Source organism: Plectropomus leopardus, chromosome 1 (genome assembly GCF_008729295.1).
Source record: "Plectropomus leopardus isolate mb chromosome 1, YSFRI_Pleo_2.0, whole genome shotgun sequence".
Classification (NCBI taxonomy): domain Eukaryota; kingdom Metazoa; phylum Chordata; class Actinopteri; order Perciformes; family Serranidae; genus Plectropomus; species Plectropomus leopardus.
In genome coordinates, this window is record NC_056463.1 from 11,495,516 (window position 1) to 11,522,980 (window position 27,465).

General features: G+C 39.2%; 2 protein-coding genes across 3 annotated transcripts; one reads left to right on the forward strand and one right to left on the reverse strand.

Moving 5' to 3' along the window:
• Positions 1–789: 789 nt before the first annotated feature.
• tgfbrap1 (transforming growth factor, beta receptor associated protein 1) lies at positions 790–13,767 on the reverse strand. Of its 2 annotated transcripts, none has more exons than XM_042492463.1 (13): positions 13,563–13,767; positions 10,952–11,662; positions 9,148–9,342; positions 8,067–8,221; positions 7,787–7,869; positions 7,283–7,463; positions 7,015–7,175; positions 6,214–6,271; positions 5,978–6,121; positions 5,243–5,386; positions 4,103–4,262; positions 3,332–3,792; positions 790–2,100 (listed from the first exon to the last, which is right to left on the reverse strand). In XM_042492463.1, exons 2-13 carry the CDS (start codon positions 11,646–11,648, stop codon positions 1,912–1,914), a joined length of 2,628 nt encoding a protein of 875 aa, XP_042348397.1. In that variant the 5' UTR covers positions 11,649–11,662; positions 13,563–13,767; the 3' UTR covers positions 790–1,911. The 2 variants fall into 2 exon arrangements, with proteins under 2 accessions (XP_042348397.1, XP_042348389.1); XM_042492455.1 differs by having other exon boundaries at positions 10,952–11,667.
• Positions 13,768–15,294: 1,527 nt separating this feature from the next.
• Positions 15,295–27,232, forward strand: cul4a (cullin 4A). Its single transcript, XM_042492476.1, has 20 exons — positions 15,295–15,941; positions 17,816–17,931; positions 18,443–18,546; positions 19,228–19,297; positions 19,378–19,451; positions 19,528–19,690; positions 19,785–19,874; positions 19,966–20,048; positions 20,881–20,948; positions 21,394–21,512; positions 21,641–21,833; positions 21,946–22,050; positions 22,196–22,306; positions 22,997–23,082; positions 23,244–23,351; positions 23,707–23,820; positions 24,268–24,373; positions 24,468–24,640; positions 24,780–24,932; positions 25,585–27,232. Exons 1-20 carry the CDS (start codon positions 15,800–15,802, stop codon positions 25,678–25,680), a joined length of 2,274 nt encoding a protein of 757 aa, XP_042348410.1. The 5' UTR covers positions 15,295–15,799; the 3' UTR covers positions 25,681–27,232.
• Positions 27,233–27,465: the final 233 nt, after the last annotated feature.

The window sequence follows — 27,465 nt, forward strand, 5'->3', positions numbered from 1 at the left end:
GTCTCAGTTGGGATTTTTACTGCAGTTTGCAACATGCAACCTACGGTTGGCTCTGTGTGCGTGGTCATTAATACACTGTAAACAAACCAACTCACCAACAGTTTGCAAGACTGTGGGGTAGAGATGCATGCCCAAAAGAAAAGATCATATTTCAGGTCGGAAAGAGAAACATACCTACTAAAATATCATAACGCCACCTCTTCAAGAAGGGGGCAGAAGGGCTGAAAGAGAGCTTCCTTATTTTGACGTGATCAACGACATGTTAGGGCACGGTCATTGGAGTATGCATGGCTGCACATAAACATGGAATATGAAAAACAGTGAAGGAGGAATTTTGTCTTTTTCGGAATAAGGGCAAGAACCGGAATATTTTGTGCATGTACTTAAATCTGTCACGCTGATTTTTACTTTAAAAAAATCCAAGAAACCTATTACCTTGAAAAAATATAAGTAAATTTAACTATTAATCTTCATTTATGTTTACTTTACGTCTAATTTTGAAGTTATAAAAACTTAATAGTGACAACTGAAATTACTTGGTTCAGTAAAGTTGGTAACACTTAGAAGAACCAAGTTGGTGTGACTTAAGTTGATCATGACAGAGGATTTTGCCAGTGACTAGCTGACTAGTTTGCAACTAGTAAAATACAGATATATAGCACAGTCAATATAATATACTTAAGTTGCTAAAATTTAGAAAGACTGATTTGATTAAACTTGTCATTTTTAAGTTGCAAAAACTTTACAAAATTGAGTAAATATAACTACATTTTAAGTAAACCTAACAATTAGATAAAATATAAACATACATTCAAACTAACAGTTATATTTCATAAGATTTTTAAGGCTGGTTTCTTAGATTCTCAAAAATGTAAGTCAACTTGTCAGATTTTACAGTGTGTAAACACAGTCAATGTGTGTACTGACATCTTAGAAGCAAAGATTATTTGATCTGTTTAAGTTTTAGAGGGTGAATCTGATAGATGCAGTTCGATTATTGAATTGCCAGTAACATACTGATGAACAGTGGAGCAATGTAAGATACCATGTAGTGTTTTATAGTGTTGTTGCTCTACAGACGATACACCGACTTATGGTCTCTCACATTGATAACAGGACATTCAAATTCTGTGGTTTGGATCGAATTGTTGAAGTGAAACATTGTGAAAACAACAACCAGTACCTGTACGGCTGAGGGGGAAGTAAAGCTGCAGCGAGACCAGATCCCAGAGAGAAAGAGACAAACATAAAAGACTGTTTCCATCAGTACTGATGAGTCTTTGTAGTATTTCACATTAAAACCCAACACTGCAATGTGCAAAGTTAGGACAATATTAATACAATACCCACATGAGGTGATCAGACCAATACTGTAAGAGTGGTAATACTACGCATGCTTCGGAAATTTCTGCAACAGGTTTCAAATATAGTGTGGTCAAGCAGTCTCTCAAATTCAGGTTTAAAACTGTTCAAGCGATGATGATGATGACCAGTACAGCACTGAACCCACAGGTAAGCACAGGAGCCGTTCTTTAATTACTTCTCCGCTTAAATGGATTAAAGGGCCGGGTGACTCAGCTGTTGTTTCTATTAAAAACTTGCAGTCTGACAGTGTGGTATAATTGTGGCACAGGAATAAATTGATGAAATCATCTGTTTCTTCCTTGCTCTCACTCATTCTGCGTGCGCACACACACACACAAACACACACACAAACACACACACACACACACACACACACACAAGCACGCACTCGCACAGATTTCTTTGTGTTTCTCATCACCTCCATAGCAGATTCTACTATGGCAATGGGTGTTCTGTGCTTTTTGTTTTCCTCACAGTCCTCAGCATGTCCTGCTTCAGTTTGGTGCCTCTGATCACAGATCACATGGTAGTTTGAGGGGTCAAGTCTCACGTATGGTTACTGCTATTAGTTAACTGTCTCTTTGTGGGAGAGTCTCTTACTCTCTGGGCGACACAGTGAGTGTGGACAGGCACTCCACCTGGCAGGCACACCACGTCAGGCTCACTGAAGGTGTTGTGGCACAGGTGGCATCCTTTCTTTTCAGACACAAAGATTGGTTTCTTCCGGTCTTTCAACTGTGGAGAAAATACATTAGAGTTACAATGAGAAATGGGCACAAAGATAACACTGCAGATGCTAAAATTACATAATCTATTAGACAATAAATGCTAACTCTTCAACATCTTAAAAGCAAATAGATTTGTTGTGGCACATTACCACAGCATCAACATTTGCTGCCTTATCTAGATTTTTTTGGAGCTGCATATGGAGCAGTAAAGCACCAAGCACAGAGAAGGTGAAACTTAACCGTTTATTAATTCAAATTGCTTTCATACAGTTTTTGTGTCGTCTATTGTTTTTCCAGCCTACTTTAGATGAAACCAGCAGAGTTTCCATGGAAACCGCTCACCCTGCAGTCCAGTGCTGGGTCTAATCAGCAAAGAAAAGTTTGCTTTCACTCGCCTTTGCAGCGGTTGCTCCTCTAATCCGTCTATCTGATCTGATCAACTCTAATCGATCCAACCACCAACTGATCAAAAGGAAGTCTTCAAGTGTGATGATCAAACTGTTTGTGCCTCATTTTACAGCCCCAAACAACAACAACAAAAAAAGGCTGCTGAGGAACGAAGTCAAACTCACGAAGCTCATCAAGTTCTGCCAGAAAACATAGTAAAGGCTCAGTCAAGGGCTGCAAGTAGCAATTATTTTCATTTTTAATTAATCTGCAGAATATGTCCTAATTTATTTCATCAATAAAATGTCAGAAAAATCAACAAGCCCATGGAGATATATTCATTGTTTTTCCCAATTAAAAACCCAAATAAATTCAGCTTACTTTCATTTACAACACTAAAAAGTATCAAAGCTACTAATTTTAGAAGCTGGAACCATGACATTTTTGTTAGGACAAAAGATACGTAAACTATTAATAGATAACAGTAAAACATTCATTTCTAGTTGATTATTGATTAAACGACTAATCGATGCAGCCCTTGTTCAGTTCATAATTTAACTAGTTTAGTTGGGATTACTTCTCCTGTTAGAGAAGTACTGATGAAAATCTAACTTCACCAACACCTCTGAGACAAACAGTAATTTCTCTTCATATTATCAGAATTATTACGTTAGATCTTTGAGAAACTGATGCTGTCTTGTCTTTTGAATAATAAAAAAAAGGTCATAATTCAATAAATAATGGTGTTGTACCATGCCCGTCAAACAACACATTAAACAAGGGTAGCAGTTAATTAAATAGGACTATTTCTTCTAACTGTATGTTTTTGTATTATGTTCTGTGTTTCTCACCCGGTCATGCAGCAGTTGAAGGTTTTCAGAGCGGGCTAGTCCCAGAGCAATGTGGGAGGTGCGGCAGGCGTGCATACTGGCCCTGACGACTCGACCCAGAAAGGGCCGCAGCAGTTGCAGTGACCAGCCGTCAGGGAGCATGCGCAGGACACGGACGGCATCAAACACCTCGCCGTGCCGATTCAGTAGGTCTACTGCCGCCATCTCCAGATCTCCACCTCCTGCTGCAGTCTGGGAATTTCCAGGAAGGTTCCCGTCTAGATACACCCCCAAGAGCAGGTGAAAAAGCTGCTGCCGGTAAGCAGAATCCCGACAAGAAGAGACCCAGACGCAGAAGGCCTCAGCAGACGAGTAGTCTCTCAGCTGGTGCACTAATATATGCAGCGCTTTGTCATGCTCCTCCAGTTTTCCGTGTAGTGTTGCACGCTCTAGCAGCAGTTGTTCACAGTTCTCCATCTTAGCTAAACAAAACAGAAGGACATGAAACATTGAGGCTCAAATCCTGCATGACTATTTCTATCAATTAGTTTGGAAATTCCTTGATAGCAAACCAGAGCTACACTAAGACACCATTGCATAAGATGCTACAATCTGTTATACAATGTATTTTAAGTTTAAGATGACATGGATATGAGTTGTATATAACAATCTATACCTCATTACAACTAAATAAAAATCCATCTTCAAAGTGTTTGAAATGCTGTTTACACAAAAATAGAAAGATATGTCTAAAAAATAAATTATTTGTGTGTATCTTCAGAGTTGTTTCACCTAAAAGAAACTGTGCACGGTAAAGGTCGGACTCCCTGAGCAGAGCTTGGAGCCTCTCTCTTGCTCTAGCGAGCTGCTCCTCGTCTGTTGGCGACTCCGACAGCAGTAACAAAACTCTCTCCAGGTACAACACGGCCAGGTGCGTGTGGAATTTCTCTTTCTGCAGCCACGGACATAAAAGAATGCAAACTGAGTTCAATAAATGTTCCATAGGAAGGTGCTTTGAAAACAGAACAAAAAATGCATGAACAGTTGAACTAAAAAGACTGTGCTCACGTTTTTGCAATATTTAAAGAGTAACTTTACACAGGGCTCCCAAGGACCAAGAATAACAACTATTTTTCTTGCACCACTTGCCTGGCGATTTTCGGACATCTCAATCTCTACTGATACATAATTTCAGCTAGTGGGCATACATGGAGGGAGAGACACCACACGGGGAGTAAATAGAGAAATTAAAGTGTTGGTAAACTAAATGTCACATAGCTACAGAAAGGAGGATTACTGGAACCATTTCATAACACACAATAAAATTCCATTACTTTTCCAAAACTTTAAGTGATTTTTCCATAATTTTTCCAGGCCTGGAAAATGTGTTTGGGAAATTCCATGACTTTTCCAGGTTTTCAATGACCGTGGGAGCCCTGTTTATTTAGCAGGATTTTCAAACTGAGGATGTGCATGCCCTGCAGTGTAGATTGTGTAGATTGCGATGATTGTGATTGGCCCAGGTGTTAATATTTTTCTTGGCCCTCACCTCGGCCCAAACACATACGTGTGCTTATGTACACACTAACGGACACACACAACTGGGTTAAACTGGGCCTGCCAGGGCTCAGCTCTGGCACACAGGCTCTACCATGGGGCAGCTCTGCATATACTTTAAAGGTGATCTAAGTCACCCAGCTCACAGGTCAGGACTGTAGGAGGATGTCAGTGCTAACTTCTGACTCACTGTGTCTCATGTGACCAGTTTCATAGTCAGCATGTGGCAAACAGTGAGCCTGTTGCAGTCTCAGTACTTTGGGGAACTGATGCTGCAGGGAAAATCCTTTAATGATGCCTGCTACCCTGCAGCCAGAGACCTGAACCTCTCTCACCACAAAGCCACCGTAGATATTTTTATCCTATTTATTTTACCTTTATCCTTCTCTCCAGCACCAGGTGTTCCAGGTAGAGGAGCAGTGCCTGGCTGTGCTTCCCCAGATACGTGATGACATCATCGGGTTTCACTTCTGGCAGATCTTTCCTGGAAGGCCTCTTAGTAAAGATGTGGACACCTATCTATGAACAAAAAAAGAAAGGCTAGTTTTTTACAGTAGCTCTACCACTGCATGCAACATGTGAGAAAATGATGCAATATAAATTGTCATAAAAAATCCATTGTATTGCAAATAAGCAAATTTAATCCATCTCCTTCTGTTCAAGTCACACATTTATAGAGTTGCTTGCCAGTTTATATAAAGGGAACTCTATATGAACTCAGTACGTTCTTTTTATAAAATAAGGAACCGAAAAAATGAATTGTGAGAACCGTGAAGTGACGGATAACATCTCTGCTGCCATCTTGATGTCTTATGCACGACTGTTAAATTGTGACCATAAAGAACGGTTACGTGTTTTTACCTTTATATAGTCATGCTTATGCATTGTGGTTAAATGTGCATCTTTTAATGTCATTTTTTTAATTAGCAGTTGTTATGGTTTTGTCTTTTACCATCTGAAAATCCACCATCTTGGCTAACTTGACTAACTAAATACATTTTATAAAAATGAAATGAATTTATTTTAAAAATCAACTTTGCATCTAGTTGACTGGCAGCAATAATCTTGACAGTTACATTTTTAAGGTCACTTATAGCTGTGGTAACCTACAGTGGGATCCTTCCGCAAGGCCCAGTCTGCATACTTCCATACAAGATCCAGGTTGGAGCAGGAGCAGAGAAAGTCCACGATGTACTCATAAAGGTCAGATCTCGTGGAGTCCTGCAGATCCCCATCGACCACACGAATCCACAACTGCCAGAAAAAATTAAAGAGGGAATATGTTAAATTTCTAAACATAATGTTGGTGCTGATTCTAAAGTGAGAAACTGTTTTGGTGTACATACCTGAAGTGCTGCTGAATCCTGACCATTATAATGATAGAGCAGCCCAAGTGCAAAATATCTAGGAGGGAAAAAATGTAATTGGCTTGATTAAACTGGACACATTATCAAAGCTTTACCAGGTGGTAGTTAATGAGTATTCACCCAACAAGTCCCACCTTCTGCTAATTACTGCAGTTTTAGGGCCCTGACACACCAAGCTGATGGTCAGTTGCGATCAATGTCGGGCCATTGGTGAGTGTCTGTCACCCTAGTTTTTGCGGTACGTCCCACACTGTTGGCTGTTTGTCGGCGCCATAGCAGAGCCAGCAGTGAGTGAAATTTCTCTGATTGGCAGTTCAGTTCAGTGCATTATATGAGAAACGGAAGTGAGGAAAACAAACTACTGAAGTAAAGAAGGCGTGAAATCGAAACAAACACGCAATATGAGCAGAAACTGTTCCTACTTGAAATATTGTTCGCTCGAGCACGGTAAATATCCAACACAACAGTCGGCCTTTATCGCCTCTAGTTCTTTGATGTCAGCTTGGTGTATCTGGACTTTGGAGTTTGATGTGACATAATCAAATTGAGACAACCAATTTACCCTTATCACAAAATGTGCTGTTTCAACTTCAATGTGTTTGTTTGTCCATTTCAATAATAGCACCTCTACAGATGAGAAGGCTTTTGAGAAGTGGAGACTACAAAATGTCTCTGTGTGTTAACATGTAGTGATTTTCTGTGTTTTTCCACATATGATCATTTGTATTGACTTATTCTTAAAAAGTAGAAACTCAAAACCAAAAATAATAGTATACACACTTGTGATATTTCTCCAGCCACGGGATGCTGTCTGTTAGTAGGCAGGAATTGTCTGAAGCTAGCAGGTCTAGAAGGCTGTCATGATCCTGTTCAGCATACAGCTTTAACAGCGCTGTGTCCACGTCCTCTCTGCAGCCATTTGCCACTTCTGTGCTTCGTACCTGTGTTTAGTGATGGAGGAAAACATTTAATACATATACACTTAGAACTTCTGACAAGTGAGCTCACTGCGAAACTCTGACAATTATTCTTTTTTTATTCCATTTACCTCCCCCAAATAAGTGATAAGAAATTTCTTGCATCGCAGCACTTTCTCCTGGTCGCCCTGTGCCAGGTGGTTGAGATCTGCAAACTCGTGTAGAGGAGGGTGGCAGCGTGTGAATGTAGAGGAAGCTGGCAGCAGCAGTGGGTAAAGAGATATCAGCTCCCGCACATCCAGCTGACCCTTCCTGCAAACATAAAAGTGAGAAATAAAAAATTGCAAAAGAGTGACACAATCAAGAACTAAAAGCCAGAAACTAGTAAGCAGTTACAGAATGCACACAGTGCATCATTGCTGCATAGTCGTCATTATTCGTTATGAATAGTAGAAAATGTTTTTGTCACTGTGTATTGGTATTGCAGAAAATTACACATTAGAGGAAATGTGGATTTCCTGGGGAAACACTGGGCTAGACAGTACTTGCAAGACTCAAGCCACTTACATTTTAATCCCCACACAAAACAAAGCAGTCATGGAGCAAATCAAACTCAAACCGACTCAAAATCTTACCTGAAGTGTTCTTTTGCTTCTAGAAACTGTAGTTGGCCAAACTGTATGAAACCTGCCTGCTGAAGAATTCTTTTGTGCAAAATCTGTACATGAAGAAAGTGACAATAAAGGAGACAATTGTGTTTTTTAGTCCAGCATCTCATATTAAAACACCTCAGCTTGAAAAAACTTATCAAATTATCACAGATTTTTAATAATAGTATTATCATTGTATGTGCTATGAATAACACACATTGTCATCTTTTCAACCATATAGCCAAAACAACACACTATTTGTTACCTGGTACTTGTCTTTGGGAATATTTTGCTGTGCTCCCTCTGTGAGGATGAGTGCCTCCTCCACTCTGTGACTGGCCAGTAAGTCCTGGATCTGTCTCTCCAGCGGCAGGGGGACGAGGACATACACAGCCTTAGTGGAGGCCAGGATGACCTTTCCTAAAAACACAAAACAATCACAGGTCAAAACACTTACAGCCACTACTACACAAAGTGATGTCACATTAGGCTTTTTTAAACAACCTACAGACTCTGCTTCATCTTAATCCTGTGGTTTACACATCTTTGAAAAAATATTGTCGAGTTTCTGTCGGGTTTGAGCCTCAATGCCTGCTTGAACTCGACTTGGAATAGATAACAACAGAAGAGGCAGGACATCTCATTCACTCTTATCCTTCATTAATTGGGATGATGATCATTGAAATATGAGTGTTAGGTTGAAAACCTCAAAGAAAAGGAATAACAAACCTTCAGATTGAAAGAAAATGCAACTTTTTTAGTTTATGGCTTAACAAATATTGGTTGACGGCGCACAAAAGCCTTCATGTGTCCAGCTTTAGTTGCTTATCAGCTGTTGAACTGGAAGACTCTCTGTAAAAGGAAAATGTTGCTTGAGCTTCAGATCCCATTAAGAATTAAAACCCCAGGGTGCAGCTCTCCAGGGATATCAGACTCTCTGTGCTGAAAGCTTTTGGTTTCTCAATCCAGCTAGCCAAAACAGTAACTCTTTACATCCCTGGACTATTTAATAACAAAAGCCTGTTTTCCATTTTCAATTTTCAGGGAATTGTGTGCGATAAGGAATCACTTGACAGTTATAGACACATTATTTATCTCCATTTTCCATTACATATATGGCAAGGATAATTTACTACGAGTCTGAAGATGGAAAATAAGCTCTGGGGGAGCCGAGTTATACAGAAGTGACCTCTGTAGCCTAAATCTTTTCCTAATTTACACAAATAATGGCAAAACTTCATGCACATTAATAAGATAATCACTCCTGATTTCTTTTGAGAAAAGTTGGTTTGATTCCAAGACGTAGGATGAAAATCCTTTAGAAAACAAAAGTATGTGGAGGATACCTTCAAAGTCTTGCAGAATGTGTCCATCCCTGAATGAAAGTGTCTGTTTCAGCTGCTGGTCCAACATGCTATGGATGGTGATGAAGCTTTCATCTAAAGCCACCACGTACGGAAAACACACAGCAGCACCAATCACGCTCTCTGACCAGTTGACTGGAGCGCGCTGAGATACCCCTTCTGCATTGGCAAACATTCCTGGAAGGGGATGAGGAGAGAGAATTTTATAGTTTATTTTTGGGCTTTTATGCCTTTAATGTATAGGAAAGATTTGGTGTAAAAGGGGGAGAGAGAGAGAGAGAGAGAGAGAGAGGGGGCGACATGCAGCAAAGGGCCGAAGCCGGAATCAAACTCGCGGCCGCTGTGGCGAGGACACAACCTCTGTACATGGGGTGCCTGCTCTAGCCACAGAGCCATTGGATGCCCTAGGACAGAGATGCCTAATGCAAACCACTCAAGAAACACACCAGCAGTGGTGAAGTGTGGGCTGCAGTAGCTTACAATGCAATATCAATGGAAAGCTGCAGGAGCCTCTCTGCACTGTGGCTATTTGAATCTGTAGCAAAGTGCAGCTAAACTTTAAGTTGGGGATAATTTAACCTTGGAGGCAAAATGTGTCCAGAGAAGATCAGTAGCAATCAGTTCTGTGACTCCTGTGACTCTTCCTGCCCAAAAAGCATGAACGTGGTCCCAGCTGCAGAAAGCATAATAATTGTGGCGGGACGCACTTTGTGGCTGATAAGTGTGTTTTCGGCGCAAGTCAAGAAATGTCAAAATGTTTCAAAAGCACAAAGACTACCACCAAAGAAACACAGAGAATGCACATAGGCCGTAAAATAATACTGAAGTTAGCCTGATTCAACAATTCATATGATGCATTTTAAATCAACCAGCAAGTGCTAAGGGGGGCAGGAAGAGGGAGGAGACCATTATGGCAGTCTGAACTAGGAGCAGGACAATCAAAATATTATCGAAATCGCAACATTCACAACATACCATTATGAATGAAGCTTTGTGGTGCTACAGAGATTCACTGGCCTATAAATCATATTCCAGATGTGAGGGAACATGCTTGTTGGGTGTTAACCCCAGCAAAAGTCACATCATCATTGTTTTATGATTTTTTTTTCAGTGAAATTGAAATGCAAAAATGACCGTTGCCACTAAATATTCGAGTCATATCTCAATCAAAATATCGGTCACAATAACCGCAATACGGCTGTTTTTGCATATCGTGCAGCTTGAGTCCAAATGGAAAGTGGACATTTGTGCCAAATTTGAGGAAACTCCCTCAAGGCCATCTTCAGATATAATTCGTTCAAATTAGACAAATAAGGTCACAGAGAACTTGACCTATGAACACCAAATTCTAATCAGATCATTGTTAAGTCTAAGTGAATGTTTTACGCTTAATTTAAAGAAATACCCTCAAGGTGTTGAGATATCGTGTTCAAAAGAATGAGACAGATAAGGGCACAGTGACCTTGAACTTTGACCTTTGACCACCAAAATCTAATTAGCTCATCCTTGAGTCCAGGTAAATGTTTACACTAAATTTGAAGAAATTCCCTAAAGGCGTTCTTGAGACAACGCGTTCACAAGAATGGGTCGGACATACGTACAGACGACCTGAAAACATAATGCCCCTTTGCGCCCGTTTCACTCGTAATTTAGAGCCAACAACCACATGCCAAGAAAAAATATTCACAACTTTGTAAATTACATTTAATTCTTTTTAGTACCGTCAGAGGCCTTTTTGGAGGAACTGAATTAAACGCGCTAACATTTAAGACTTTTACAGACTTACCGAGACCACCAGGTGCTGCTAAGAGGAACTCCTCCCTGCCGATCCTCTTCACAATGGGTCTCCTCTCTTCACTGTTGTAAGGAAACAGGTCTTGGGAGGCTCCGGTGTTGTAGTTCAGAATCATGTACTGTGTACCGAGGGCCAGGCACAAGAAGTAACCATCAACACTGACAGCACACGGCTGCTCGGGAGTGGTCACCTCTTTGACCAGCTGCACTCTGTCCTCATACACCATGTAAATCTGCACTGTCCGCCGCTTGGAGGAGAGCACGCCCATTTCCACACAGAATGGATCCCCGTTCACCGGGTTCTCGTTAATGCAGAACGATGTCACGCCTCTGATCTTGGCTCCCCCTCCTGCCGCCGAGGGCACGGTCTCCAGTGTAACCATGTCAACCAGGAACACTATTCCATCGCAAAGCACTATCAGACGCTCCAACGCGGAGGCTGCGCGCAGCTCAGCAACTGGCTTCTTGAGGCCCAGGTATTTGTGCAGCAGCTTTTGAGCCGAGTAACTGAGTTTCCCTTTGGAGGAAGTGACCTCGTCCAGCAGGAAGTGGTGAATGAAGCAGTCATTGGTGCCCATGTACAAGTGCTTTCCACAGCATTCGATGCACTCAATGTTGATGCGAGCCTTGTCGCCCATGAGGAGATCTCGCTCCACAGCGGGGACAAGCTCAAAAGCCTTCACACTCATCTCAGCCAAGGCATCTACACTGCAGGATACAAACGAGACAGGCATCAACAACACATCAATAACACATTATTAAGTTACTGGCAGTCCATAAATAGGATATACTGAAGCATGGGCGTGTCTCTCATTCACAACAAACTCTGGATGTGTTATTTTTTGTGTGTGAGAGCACAAAATGAAAAACAAAGCTCCCAAATTTTCAACATCTTAAGGTTTTAAGTGTTTTTAGGGGCAAAACATTATTAGGGTTCTTTAAGCTGAAGGCAAGTTAAATTTCAGAGTTTTTGTAATGCCACTCTGCATTAAATTTAAGATGAATTTTGCAATAACCCAAATTGAAATAAAATTAATTATGATAATAATAAAAAAAATGTTTAAAAAAGCATGCAGTATTTTCGGGGGAAAATTACAGATGTTATCTGTATTATTTTGATACACTTTAAAAGGCAACATTAGAAAAAAAAAATGTTATGCAATTGTTCATTCACTTGTTTCACATTAACAGCTGTTAAATTATCTGTTGTTTTGTGCTTGTTGTTGTTGGTTTTTAATTATTGGAGGGTAAAATGAACTTTCATCTATCTTTGTGAAATGAAATTAAACACCCAGAACAAAAGAAAGAATAAAAATTCAGACACTCTTACTTCTTATATCTTAGCATTTTTACAACTTTTGAAAGATTGATTCAAGACTTTTAAAAAACAATTAAGGCCTTATTTTTAGATCACTGAATTGTATGCTTTTTAAGACTATTTAAGTTCCCCTTGGTAAATCTATCATTTTGGGCTCTGGGAACTGACAAATATTTCTCTAAATTTTCTTCAATTTTATAGATCAAACGATTAATCAACAACTTAATAAAATGAAGAGGCTAGTTAGCAGCTTATTTATAAATTCACCAGCTCACAGAAGTAAACTGACACTTAGTTAAGATCCAGCAGTGTGCCTTTAGCTGTGGCATGATTACAATACATGTTTACATATTAGACATTTGACTTAGCTCAGGGTGTGCTCAGGACGTAGCACCTGCATATGAGACTTGCATGTTTACTAAGGTTAGCTTTATCTTCTGACATATATGAATACATTAATAAGTGTTTTATGTTCCTTTTATTTTGTTCTATCTTGTCACTGTGTGTAATGCAAGTACAGTCTTGTACACCTACATATGGGTTGGGCACTCAAGGGTGTGTGACACTATCACAGAAACACTACTTATGTCCTAACCATGGTGATATTCACACATATATCTGTTGATATCCAAGCCACTGGAGTGTTTTTCTTCTGTAATAACTGTTAAAGATCTATTAAATGTGTCTTGTTATGGCTACTGTCTGAGCTCCTTCCCTACCATTTGCAGCTTTACCAAAATGTCCTGTGTTATATCTTGAAGCAAGGTTACTTGTTTTTCCTGAAGCTGAGTCTTGTTGTGGTTTATTTTCAACAGTTCTGGCAAACATTAGCTCACAGACTCTCATGTAACGTTGCTACATTGATGATAGCTTAAGACGTTGACGCTAGTACATCCACAGAGGCTAACGGCAGTAAAAAACAACAACATTTAAAGATGAACACGTGCTAAACTGTAGGTAGAGTATCTTATTAAGTAGGCTTAGGTAGATCTAGCACGAGAAGAAGTCTAATTTGATCATATTTCTGTGGCTTCTGGGCCAGCTAGCTTGCTAGGCTAACGTTAGCTTAAACAGCCCAGTTGCCATTGCTAGCAAACTAACTAACGATGAGCTACATTTTCAGTGCTGCCAAATAAAGGTTTATTAGTAATGTGCCTCACGGGTTGTCTGTGTTAAGAAATGCAGCCAGTTTGCAGCCGGCCTCTCCTTTCTTGAGATGATGCTCTGCGCATTAACTTCCTCCCTGGTTCCTTCTGAAGCTGTTAGCGTTAGCGAGCATACCTACCGCTGCAGACAGCTCAGGACGGCAGGCCGGGGATCACCACGCACAGGCGAGCCTCTCTACGCCGAGAACAGCGGCCACGACATGTATTTACAGTGACACATTAATACAGCCATGGTGCCTCGTTCGGCACCGCACCGACAGCTGGAAGATACGGCTGTGATGGCAGCGTTATTGGGTCTTCCTCGTCCAGGTAAAACACCGCCCATTTGCGCTGAACTCTGCTGGCTGCAGGTGATACTGGGGTGCGTTCAAGACCCACTAGCAAGGGGCAGAGATGTTTGATTTCTAACACATTTCAAACTGACTTCTTAAATATGTAAAAAATAAAATAAAATAAAATAAAAAAAAACACTAATATTAATATTACTACTACTAATAATAACAGCAGCAACAACAACAACAACAACAACAACTAAAAACAATAATAATAATAAACAAAGACATGTTTGTAATGTCATCATTAAGTATAAATGTTTATTTAATCAGGCAAATCCCATTGAGATCTGATTTTCAAGAGAGACCTGAGTACATAAATAAAGGTAGTACATAGAATAATTTAAAATGTACAACATCAATCATTGTGCATAAAAAATATGAAATATATTTTTTAAAGTAGTAAAGACCAAATAAAGCAATATAGTAAAATAAAAGTCAATTTAAAAAGTTTAAAAAAAAAAAAAAAAGAAAGAAAAACCAAAACATACAGTCATAGTTAAACCAGTCAGAGTTTTGATTACATTTCTGAACTGACCCATTGGAACCAAGTAAAAGTACTCATTCCACACATTGTAGAAATACTCTGTTACAAGTAGTACTTTCTTTTCATTTATTTTTAATAGGTTTATAGGCCATCATTATCCTCAGTGCTACAAATATTTTTTTTCTTGAGCCTCCTTAAAGTTAGTTGACTTTTTCCATTTCAGGCGACAGAAATATATACAATGAACAAAAAATTCAAACGTAACATTTTTGTTAGAGCTTGGGTTGCAGAATGGCTCGTTTCAAAATTATAGTATCACTGGATTGTAGTGATTGATGCATTAATGTGTTTATCACTTTAATGCTGCGGCTGGAAATGATGGGGCCAGTTACCTTTTATATATGAAGTAGTTGTACTCACCAGAATCAATGAAGTTGTATCTTAACCCGTACCACTGCATCGTAATTACTACTTTTATTTACACTTTGCATTATTAATTAAAACCCACAAAGGAATTAAAATAATTATTTAATACATTTATAAATATTATTGGAGGAAAATGAACGCGCGCGCGCACACACACACACACACACACACACACACACACACACACACACACACACGCACGCACACGCACACACACAAAACTTCAGTATGTATTAGTAGTTTAATTTATTAAGTTATTTAGCACACTGTCACTTAATTGTACGCTGCTGGACCCGAATTACTAGTTTCGTTTAACTCATGGTGTCCACACGTACAGAATGACAATAAAATGAACCTTGAACTTTATTTATTCATGTATTTATTCATCTACTTACTTATTTATTTATTACTTGTGACTTACGAGTTGAATTTTGTAAGCGAGTGAAATTTGAAGTTGTTCTGCTCAGTAGAAATTGATGTCGTGATTTTATTTAATGTTTTATAGAAACAAAAACAAACACAGTGACTGGCTGTAAAAGTTCAGACTGTCTCTGAACGCAACTCGGCCGCTTTTCACCCAAGATGCACCTGTCCAACTGAACTGCCGGAGAAAAGCCATTTTGTTGTGCTAGCTAGCTATGTGGGTAAAAGAAAGCCACCGAATAATATGAGTCTACTGTATCAACGCTAGCTATGTCGCTTCTGCTTGTTTGTTTAGTGTCGCAAAATACAATAATTGAGCTCGTTAAAATCTGTAAGTAGCCAAGACTGGCATGTAGTAGCCTAAAACAAGCTAAAGTGTCGCGGAGAAAGACGAAAGCTGGGAGCTTAAGTGTGCTGCAGTTTCAGATAACACACTGTTAGCTAGCTATCTGTTTACTTAGCCGACGGTAGTTATGTTTTCTGATTAATTAACCCACCGTTAGTCAGTGTTTGTTTGTAAATGTGTTTTAAATACAGTGCTATTGTATGTGCTGTCCACCAAAGACAACTGGTTCAACAAAGAGTCTGTAGCTGAGTGTAAATAAACAGGCGGCTGAACAATCACACAGTAACTTGGAAAAAAACACACTTGAACCATACAGCGTTAAGCCAAAGCGCTAATCTGATAATGGCAGAGGACACCCGACAGGACAAGAGAGCCAGCTTCTCCGCTATAACCGAGCACAGCACCAATGGGATGGCCAGGACCTCCGCCGTGGCCTCAAGCAAAAGTGGCGCTTCAAAGAAATTAGTGATCAAAAATTTTAAAGGTACTGTCACTGATCGTTTTCACCTTTGTTATCTAACACTTACATCATTTCATGTCAACACAGTAAAGTATGTAACTTTTAGAGCAAAAAAGTTGTCTGGGTTGTGTATTTTATAACAGTAAACATAATACACACAGTTATTGTTGCAGCAGGACTGCAAAGACAGAAGGGATTTCCTTTGCTGTTTTGGTGCATAGACGACAAACATAAATATAGATTAGAATGAATACATTAAAAATATTTTAAAGATGTTATTACACTATAAAAGAAATTAGACAAGAACCAGGCAGGAATGTGCAAAAATATATCATAGGGTAAATAAGTTTCACTGTATTTCATTTCTTTCTTTCTCGTTGTTGTTGTTGTTGTTGTTGTTGTTGTTGTTGTTGTTGTTGTCCTGGTCCTGCATACAAGCAAATGTGCCCAACCCTCAAAGATTTAAGATAAGACAGACTTTATTGATCCTCACACCAGGGAAATTCACAGAGTGATCTTGCAACTTGAAATACATTTAAGTGGAGAGCGAAATGTAAGACAACACTGCAATATTGTTGCAGTAATCAATCCAAAATAAATATTATTTTATTGCTCAGTCCCCAAACAAAATAGTCTGCCTTGCAGCCCAGCCTCAGCAAACAGAGTATCAAGAGTAGAGAGAAGTGTGCAGAAATAGTATTTCAAAAAGAGGTGTGTTAATGTAACACACATAGACAGAGGTGAAGGCGTTGATGTAAAGAGTAGTGTCAATGAAAAGTAACATACATATTTAATGGGCCCATAATCTAAAATAGGGGTAGAATTAAAGTGTTATCAATTGAAAGAGCATTTGGACTACAAAAACAAGTACAATTTGTTGACTTAACTGCCCTGACTAGTACATGTCAGTGTTTGTTTTTGTAATCACACATGTCAATTTGCATCTCCCAGTGATTTAGTCATTTTTGCTTGATGCATTGATTTTACTGGGGTGTGATGATTTTAAAAGCCTTTCACAACTTCTAGTTGTATCATCAGAGAATTGCACATACTGGATGTAGCCAATTTAAGATCTTAATACAGGTATAGGACAGTGTATGTGTGCTGTCACAGTTAATCAACAAGGTAATATTGTTTTCTTGATCCTGTTATTCACTCCTCTCACTTAACAAATTCATGAAAAAAACTATATTAGTTATGACATGTAATCAAAGAGAGAGAGTAAACATTTTCATTAGTTTATGAGGTAATAAAAAAAACTGATGCCAGAGCTGTAATATGCAGTTATAACATAGAGTAACTTTTCATATATTCAGCTAAGCAGGCATGTGCTGATGTGCACCAAATACTAAACACATTTCATTGTTTATAAAGCCTCAAAAATGTATTTTTTAATAAAAAAAAAAAATAAAATAATAATGTTTGCTTCAGGACTTCATTTGTGCAAACATCCTCAAAACAATACATATTCATGGAAATCAGAGGCAGAATAAGTCAGTGAAAACTCTCAAAATAAAGCTCCATAACATCATTGTTTTCTGCACATTTTCCTATGAAACAAAGAGTATTTACTTTCCTACCTGTGGGTCCAAACAAAGTGTGTGGTGCAGGAGGTTCATTCTTGATCATCACAAAAATGACCAAGAAAACTAATGTTTAGTTGTATTCATTTTTATTTTTAATCTAGATATATTCAAAACTTTCTATTGGAGATACTGGTAAGCATAAACATATTGGAAAGGCCTCCATCAGAACCGATTGTTCTGTACTAATGTAACGCGTAACTTGTCATGTCAAAATATCCAAATATTTTCTATCCAAATGCTGTGTAAGGTTGTTAGGCAGTTCCCAATGTGTGTGACCAATAAATTAACAGTGTTGCTGTTTTCCTGTTGCAGACAGGCCAAAACTAGCAGAGAACTACACTGAGGACACGTGGCTGAAGCTACGAGATGCAGTGGGTGCCATTCAGAACAGCACCTCCATCAAGTACAATCTGGAAGAGCTCTATCAGGTTTGCTATTTGTCTTTTTAAACACCTGCAGTTTGATTTGTTCTTGTCTGAGGCCCTGATGGGTCTGTAGCAGTGTTTGTTTGTAGAAATGTGTCATTACAAAATAATTACATCACTCACAAATGCATCATGGTTTATTTATAACAGCAGATCATACAACACAGATTTGCCAATTGTTAATTTCAGCTCAGGGTTAGGATGAACTGTAAAGATAAGTGTTAGTCTATCACATCATAAAGAGAATCTCTATTCTACATCTACTCATTTGTGTTACTGCTGTGTTGGTGTACATTGTTTTGGAAACAGCATTTCTACAAAACAAAAGTGGATGTACAAACCTTACTAAAATAAACAGTGGCCAAATCTAGAAGAAAACTAAGGTGATTGTGATGTACAGTTCTCATATTTTGTAATAAATTACCAAAAGCAGCTGTCTGGTCTTTTAAATTAAGAAATCCTGATACAAGTTTTCACTTTGTTTTTCTTGTGTTGTTGTCTCTCTTTCTTGAAGGCGGTAGAAAACCTCTGTTCGTATAAAGTCTCCCCCACGCTCTACAAGCAGCTACGGCAGGTCTGTGAAGATCACGTGCAGGCCCAGATCCAGCAGTTTAGAGAATATCCTTTTTTATGTCACACCTGTGGAAACATTTACTGATGTTGGGACAAACAGAGTGCATTTTGAACCACGATGAAGAGAGTCTTCCTTGACGATGTGTATCTTACCTCATAAGAAGTCTTAGCCAGCAATTAGCTGAAAAACAAAGTGCAAATAATCTTTTCTCAGCTTGCTGTTAAACACAAGGACGGCTAAATAAACATACCTACAGTGTTATATTTTCCAGCAGCCTGAAAACAGGCCAATTGTAATTTGTTTTACAGTACATTGCTGGTCAAACGCATGTAAAAATGAAGTCTTACTTCTTCGCTGGGCTCCCTGGATTTTGTTGTCATTCGTAGTGTATTTGGACACTTTTTGCTCTCCATTTGCCAGAATTCACATGCTTGCTGTTTGTAAGGAATTGGTGTGAACATTCTGCTGAACCTTGTTCAAACTTTCAAACTGTATATGCAAAAAAGGAACAAAATGTTGAATATTTGTTATAACCAGCCAAATCGGATTCAACAGACATAATTCTGGGTCATAATCCAACAGTGTCAACCAGATTGCACACCAAATCTTTTTGAGCCAAGAAGTGAGACCAAGGTGTTTATAAATGCCACTGGATGCTGTGAGAAATGGTCATTAGAAATGTTGTTTTTTATGAATGTAAGATTTTTCCTTAACATGGAGCTCACAGAGTCTTTGGACAATCTTTCCTTCCTGAAGCGAATGAATCGCTGCTGGCAGGACCACTGCAGGCAAACTGTAAGTTTGACAGATATGCATATTAATACTGTTCCACTAACAGGAAATTGTCCTGTAAGTGTTTGTTTTTCTCTTTATAGATTATGATCCGAAGTATCTTTCTCTTCCTGGATCGTACATATGTGCTTCAGAACTCCCTACTGCCCTCCATCTGGTAAAGTTCCAGTTTCTGCAAATATTCTGCATGTTTAGGTGAATTTCAGGAGGCTGATGTTTTGTCCGTGTTGCAGGGACACTGGGCTGGAACTGTTTCGTACCCACATTGTGAGTGACAGTGCAGTTCAGAAGCGCACAGTAGATGGCATTCTGGAGCAGATCGAACTTGAGCGAAATGGAGAGACAGTTGACCGGAGTTTGATCAGGAGCCTGCTGGGCATGTTGTCAGACCTGCAGGTATGTCATCACCTGTTAACCATGACTCATCAGTAAAAAAATAGACTGAATATATGTTGCGTTTTGACCTCTGGACTGTCTGTCTTTTGTTAAGGTTTACAAGGATTCCTTTGAGGAGAGATTTTTGATTGAGACCAATCGCCTGTATGCAGCAGAGGGACAGCGGCTGATGCAGGAGAGAGATGTGAGTGAGGCTGTTGTAACCTGTTGCACGCTTGATGCCAAGGAGGTGTTCCTCATTTGCAAGTGCTCTAAATATTTGTGTTTGTGTTCAGGTGCCTGAGTACCTGCATCATGTGGCTCGTCGGTTGGAGGAGGAGAATGATCGCATCGTTAGCTACCTCGACCAGAGCACTCAGTAATTTCTTTCTTTTTTTTAAAATTGTACAGTTATTTTATCCTGTCACTGAGACCAAAAATCATGTCATATGTTCAAAATAAGTAATTTTATAAAGTTAACAACTTAGATAAAAAAATAACACCTTGCGTGAATACCAATCTTCATAAAAGAAATGTCTTAAAATAAAAATAATCAATCATTAATTACTGTTTTTTAATGTAGTGTGCATCCATTATACAATACCATCAGGAGCCCTACAGTACAGTGCACTGTTGTGTTTTCATGCACTATTTGTTTTATTGACAGAAAGCAGATGGTGCATCATAGTCTGAACTGACATTTCTTTAGTAAATGTCATAAATTGTGTTTCTTACCATTATTTTAAATATTTTCATGCTGAACTCCTTCAACATCTTTTTAATTCTTAATAATTTATGTTATAAAATATGTTTATGTGTTATGTGTTTTTTTTACTCAACACATTTAATTAAAAACTTGATCACTCTCTACAGTTTGTAAAGAGAATTTGCAAAAAATGTTGATCTATCAATGTTAACAAAGATATGCAAGGATTAATGTCCGACTTAATTTAACTCCTTTTTAGAGGTTTTGTTGTTGTTGTCATTTTTTATTTCTAGTAGTTTTAAGCAAATGACTCCAGAGCTTTTGACATATTTTTTAATTAGTTTTCAACAAATAATTAATTACAACAAGACTTAGAATGGAAAAGTAGCCCAGGAGGTGACATCAAAAGCATTTTCTTGAATCAAAGGACAGACTTTGAATATGTTTGCAGCTACTCCAGCTTTTGGATACATGTTCTCATTTTTCTTTCACCATTATTTCACAGGAAACCACTTATTAGCTGTGTTGAGAAGCAACTTTTAGGAGAACATATGACCGCAATGCTACAAAAAGGTATGTCTGTGTGTAAGAAATGTGATAAATCATGTACATTAGCATACATTTTTTACGTGTGGCAATATATAGTTTGTCTGTGCAGCTTGATGTTAACAACTGTGCCAGAAGAATTTATAGTAATTTCTGAGCCTGTACTTTGGGGTGTTTATTCGGTTTGCATCACATTATAAGGTGTCCCACCTTCTCAATAAATCACGCACTGTTTCATTTGTTGCTTTAAATTATAATCAGGTCAATTAATTTCAGATTTTGTGACAGTGTGACAGATTTTGTGGCAGTGTAATGGTTGTGATCAAAATTTGCTGAAGCACAGTCCATGACCTTGAAGAGATGCTGTACACATTGTTAATTTAAATCTAGTCATGATAAACACGAAACTGTAAAATGCAGTTTTTATTTTGTAATGTATAAAAGCTAAACATCTGTAATGTTTTTGTGGCAGGCCTGAGCACCCTGTTGGATGAGAATCGTGTAACTGAGCTGGCCCTCCTCTACCAGCTCTTCAGCAAGGTGAAGGGAGGACTTCCCACACTGCTGCAGTTCTGGAGGGATTACATAAAGGTACAGCTCAACCAGCATATACGTACTGACACATACAGCCCACAGCATCACCACGAAACACGCGTGTCCTTTTTTGTCTGAAAAATGCATACTCTTACACTTATTGCTGAAACTTTCTCTGGTCGTAGTCCTTTGGTGGAGAGATTGTATGTACTCCAGAGAAAGACAAAGACATGGTCCAAGACCTGCTGGACTTCAAAGACAAGATGGACAACGTGGCACAGAGCTGCTTTGCACGTAACGAGGGATTCATCAACGCCATGAAGGAAGCCTTCGAGACCTTCATCAACAAGAGGCCCAACAAACCTGCTGAACTAATTGGTGGGTCAGGCAAATAAGTGACATGCCGTGGCAGCTGTGACTCAGATCCATACATTTCACTGTGCTTTCCATCATGTGATAACAACTCTCTTGTCCATCCCTCCTCATTCAGCTAAATATGTGGATTCAAAGCTAAGAGCAGGGAACAAGGAGGCTACAGAGGAGGAGCTGGAGAGAATCCTGGATAAGATAATGATAATCTTCCGTTTCATCCATGGTCAGTTACACCTCTCTCTGTGTGTGTGTGTGTGTGTGTGTGTGTGTGTGAATGCATGTGTTTGCTTTCTCAGTCAGTTAATGTTACTAACCACTATGAAGCGTAATACTCTGTGATTAGACCTTTTGATCTTTAATCCCTTCAGGCAAAGACGTGTTTGAAGCTTTTTATAAGAAGGACTTGGCCAAGCGTCTGCTGGTCGGCAAGAGTGCCTCTGTTGACGCTGAAAAGTCCATGCTCTCCAAGCTCAAACATGGTGAGTCCAACGTTTTATATCTTGAATTAGCAAGATGAAAGCTTTCACCAAATAGAAACTTAGGTATTTTTAAACCTGGACCCCATTTTCCTGTGTTGTTGTGTCTTAGGAAAGAATAGAGGCATTTTAAATATGATATATGAAAATATGCTGCCTCAGTTTCCATCCATTATAAATGTGTGTTTGTTTTTGCCACTGACAGGCTCATATTGGTTTTGTAAGTGTCTGACAACATTATGGAAAAGACCCTACAGAGAAATGAAATGTTTTTCCTCACTTTTCACTGATCTGTTAGTTATTGTGACCATGTCTTTCACATTTGCACAATTAAAGACTGTAAATTGATATCTGTGCTCCAGTCCTTTCTTCTCGCTCGGAAAGAAAAGTGTTTCATTTGTCCGTAAAGTCTTTTGCGCAATGTCAGACATTTAATAAGCAATTATACAAACATAAGAATTTTGACCTGTCAGTGGTAAAACAAGCACTCTGAATGGACTTAAATTTACAGTGCACAATGGTACACTGTAATAGTGTGATACCAGCAAGTCTAGTGTACAGTTGCCCATAGGGATTACATTGCTGCCTGTTTTGCCGCGATGGCTACAGCAGTTTTGCTGAATACTACACCAATTTAAATAGCAAAGGAAGTACTACAGTAAAAGGATATTTTGTGGTTTTGATTTTCTCCAGAATGCGGAGCAGCTTTTACCAGTAAACTAGAGGGGATGTTCAAGGACATGGAGCTGTCCAAAGACATCATGATCCAGTTCAAACAGGTACTTCATGCATATAGATCCACTTAAAAAAAGTACACACACACACACTTACCTGTATAATATGGATGCCATGATTACAGTATTTCTATGCATTCCAGTGTGCTGTGTCATTTAATGCATTTTCCATGCCTAATTGTAAACATTATGATATTTCTACTCAGTATATGCAGAATCAGAGCGAACCAAGCAACATAGAACTTACTGTCAACATCCTCACTATGGGTTACTGGCCTTCATACACTCCAATGGAGGTCCACTTGCCCCCAGAGGTAAGAATTTTTAATGTTTTGTTGCTGCTCTCTGTCCAAACAACGCTTTGACACTTCTCAAAATTCCATGAGCTGCACATCGGGGCTGTGAAAGCAGTTTTTTTGTGGGGTTAAGTAGAATTTGAGCATCAGCCTATTTGTTTAAACAGTATGTATTTATTTGTTTATTTATTAAGTGTGCTGATTTGTAGTATGTGGGCAGAAACATGGGGACGTTATTGACAAAAACATTGTCAATAGAAGAGACCCTGGTTGTATCTACACACTGATTATTCTTTCAACTTGGCAGAGTCATGGATTGACAGACTGTTGAAGACAATCTTGGTACAAATTTGATCTCTTTATGTTTTGGTAGATGGTGAAACTCCAGGAGGTGTTCAAGTTGTTCTACCTGGGGAAGCACAGTGGGAGGAAGCTGCAGTGGCAGCCCACACTGGGCCACGCTGTGCTTAAGGCAGAGTTTAAAGAGGTAAGAGCATGGTGCATCCTGACAGGGCATAAAGAAGAGAGAAATTTAGCCTTTGCTTAGTCCTGAATCATAGAATAGCATCAGCCAGATCTGACCTGTGTCAGGCAACTATACAGCTGTGCCCTATAGACTCTCATGCAGTAATTTTCAGGTTTCTGGTTTTGTGGATTTCGAGCTAAACATTGTGCCAGTGTTATGTGTAATAGTGATGCTCATTACCCGTCTTTATCTTTCTGAAACTGTTTTCACTGCCGACTGAGTTTGACACCCTGGATATATCCTACAAATGCATATTACAGACCCTTCTGTAATGCTTCTCTCTGAAATCGCTTATTCGTTTTTCAAAAAATGTGTCGATGTTTCTTCAGTGAGTGCAGTAGCAACAAAGGGTCAACTGGCTTAAGGAAATGACTGATTTGTACGTACAATGACAACTTTATCTTACAGGGTAAAAAGGAGCTGCAGGTCTCGCTGTTCCAGACACTAGTGCTGCTGATGTTTAATGAGGGAGAGGAATTCAGCATAGAGGAGATTCGCACCGCAACTGGCATAGGTTATACATATCTTTAAACATTTAGTACAACTATTCTGTTGTAAAAGATGCACCTGCTGAATAACAATACCATTTTCTCTCTTGTACTGTACAGAGGAGGGAGAGCTTAAGCGTACACTGCAGTCCCTGGCCTGCGGGAAAGCACGCGTCCTTAACAAGAACCCTCGAGGCAAAGACGTGGAAGATGGAGACCGTTTCAATTTCAACAATGATTTCAAACACAAACTGTTCCGCATCAAGATCAACCAGATCCAGATGAAGGAAACGGTAAAAATAGGTCTTTCTTTCATCCTTCACACCTCTTCCTCAACCGTGGTGTACTTTACTGTTTTACTGACCACTTCCAAGTGTTTTCCTGTGCTAAAAGATGCCTCATCAATTTCTTGAACACATATTTTCCCTGCAGGTTGAGGAGCAGGTAAGCACCACAGAGCGTGTGTTTCAAGACAGGCAGTATCAGATCGATGCAGCTGTGGTGCGCATCATGAAGATGAGGAAGACCCTCAGTCACAATCTACTGGTATCAGAGCTCTACAACCAGCTCAAGTTCCCTGTAAAGGTGATGATTCTCAAGCTGTTTACTCTCATTAGTCGCCTCGTCTTTCAGTATTAAAGGTGCATGTGCGGAATGGGGGGTTGTCTTGCCTTTTGGCCGGCATCGAAGCTAATAACAGTGCTGAAACAATGTCTATAAAAACAGGACAGCTGGCAGGTCGGGATCATGGGTGGCATGGGTGTGTTCTTTTGACTACATGTTATGCGTGCAATCCACCGTGGGAGATTTAAAAGTAGTTTATAGCAGTTAGCAGCTAACTCAACGAAGAGGAACAGTGGTTGTAAATATTCATATATTGTAAAAACAATGAGGTCTGGAAGCTCCTCACCCTCTGAGGAGAGGGAGAGGTCAGCCGCCATATAACAAAGACAAAAATGAGATAACAAGTGACAGAGAACAGAGTTGATTGTTATTATCATTTTATGCCAATGTTATTTTTTATAAAGCACTGCAGATACATATGCTAAATGTTTAATAAGAAATCAATGCAGTTGTTTTAAACGTCACACCAATCATGCCTGTTTTACTTTTGGGATGTCGGCATGCTGTCTAAAATCACACACTGGCCCAATGGCACAATCTCTGTGTAAAAGACTTATCTTCCAACATATGCATACACACAAAGCTCACTGGAGTCTGTCTTTTCTCTCTGCAGCCGGGCGATCTGAAGAAGCGGATCGAGTCGCTCATAGACAGAGACTACATGGAACGCGACAAGGAGACTCCAAACCAGTACCACTATGTTGCCTGAAGGGATGCCACTGTTGCTGCCATGCTTTCCTCACTGCAAGCGTACAGCTGGCCCCTCCTAAAACAGCATTACAGCCCTTCAGCCACCCGACTCTCCTCTGGTGCCCATCTTTCCCTCCAGCCACGATTCTGGACGCAGCGTCCGGGTCACACAGAGCTCCAGAGAGACGAGAGAGACTTGGCTGTACTGCTCCCACTCTGCGTTATCTTTAGTGGGACGGGGCTGGAGGAGTGGCCCAGGTTGTTGATGGTTGGCTTATGTGACTTCTGCTAATGCAAAACTCAACTGAAAATAACTAGCACTTTCCTCTGTTTTTTTTCCTCCCCAGGATTTGGATTTTTTTCCCTCCATTATGTTCTAAAATCACTTATTTTCTACTATAGTTGGTTTGTCTTGAGTTTTAAGTTTTTTCTTTTTGTTCAAGGCGTTTTCCTTGTGAATGGCTGCATAAACTGCTGAGTGTAAACATGATTGGTTTATTGCTTGGTTTGGCAGGAAAACAGCTGTTAAGGACGAGAAAGAGACTTGTGAGGAGGATGAAGTGGTGCGGAGGGATTTAGTCAGACTTGTTTGGGTCGGAGGGAGGGTTCATTGCTTGTAACACAGAAGCCAGATGACATGCAGGCAACACACTTGGGTATTTCTTTGGGTATCTTCTATGTTTTGACCAAAATGTCCAAATGTCCAATGTCATGTGCTGACGTTTTTGTAGAACAGATTGTATTCTATGTAAGAGTGAGAAAAGTGAACCTGAATAAATGGATATTTAATGATTCAATGAATGATTTGTAGATAACCAGCTAGTGGTAGTGGATTTTTTAAAATTTATTTTATTAACTTATGTCCTGCCCTGTTGCCTATCAACTTGAGCTTCCCAGCTAGTTTTTCTTGCTGACAGTATGCAACTCCTCCTCTTCCTTTTAATGGTAGTGGAATAAGCGTAGTGTGAGCTGGTGAACAAGGAGGTCTTCTGTTTTGTATGTAGCTCTGTGGTTTGCAGTTTAATGACACAGTTGACCCACAAAATCACCATTTGTAAATCAGTTAAATCAGTTAAATCATGTTGTGTTACCCCCAAATTTGTGAAGAAAACTGTTTTTTCTGATACCTTTGCAGAAAACAGCAAACATACAGATTTTTGATTTTTCGGGAGCCACATTTAACAACATCAAAACTAGATCAAAACATCTATTTACAATCTCACAATTCATGTAGTATAATCTAAGTCTCTTTATCCATTTCTATGCATTTTCACTTTAACTTTACTATTTAAAACTACTAAAAGTGAAACTCATCTATGCTCTCTTCAATGCCAGACTACAGTACTAACATTTTTTAGTAAAATGCATGTGTTTGGTAAATTCTGAGCACTGGATAAATGATACTAAGATTATACTACACAAATGTGTGAAAATTTGTAAACAGATGTTTTGACATAGTTCTGCTGTTAAGTGTGGCCCCCAATCAATAAATAAATGACTAAATTAGCTGTTTTCTATGAATGCAAGTGAAAGAAAGTTTTCTTCAATAAAATTCAAGGTTACAAGCATGACTAGTTGATATACAAATGGTCTTTTTGTGAATGATGTACTCCTTTAAGTATCAATAACATGGAAAGTCTGTTACCATCCATAGCCTTTTTTCAGTTGGTATCACTTTTCCCCAAATGATAAATTTAGAAAGTTGAGTTTTAATTTAAGTTTTGATGAAAAAAACAAACAATCAATTTGGGGATTAAAGTCACTGAGATATTTTCATTTTTGATAGAGATTAGTCATTCAGGAT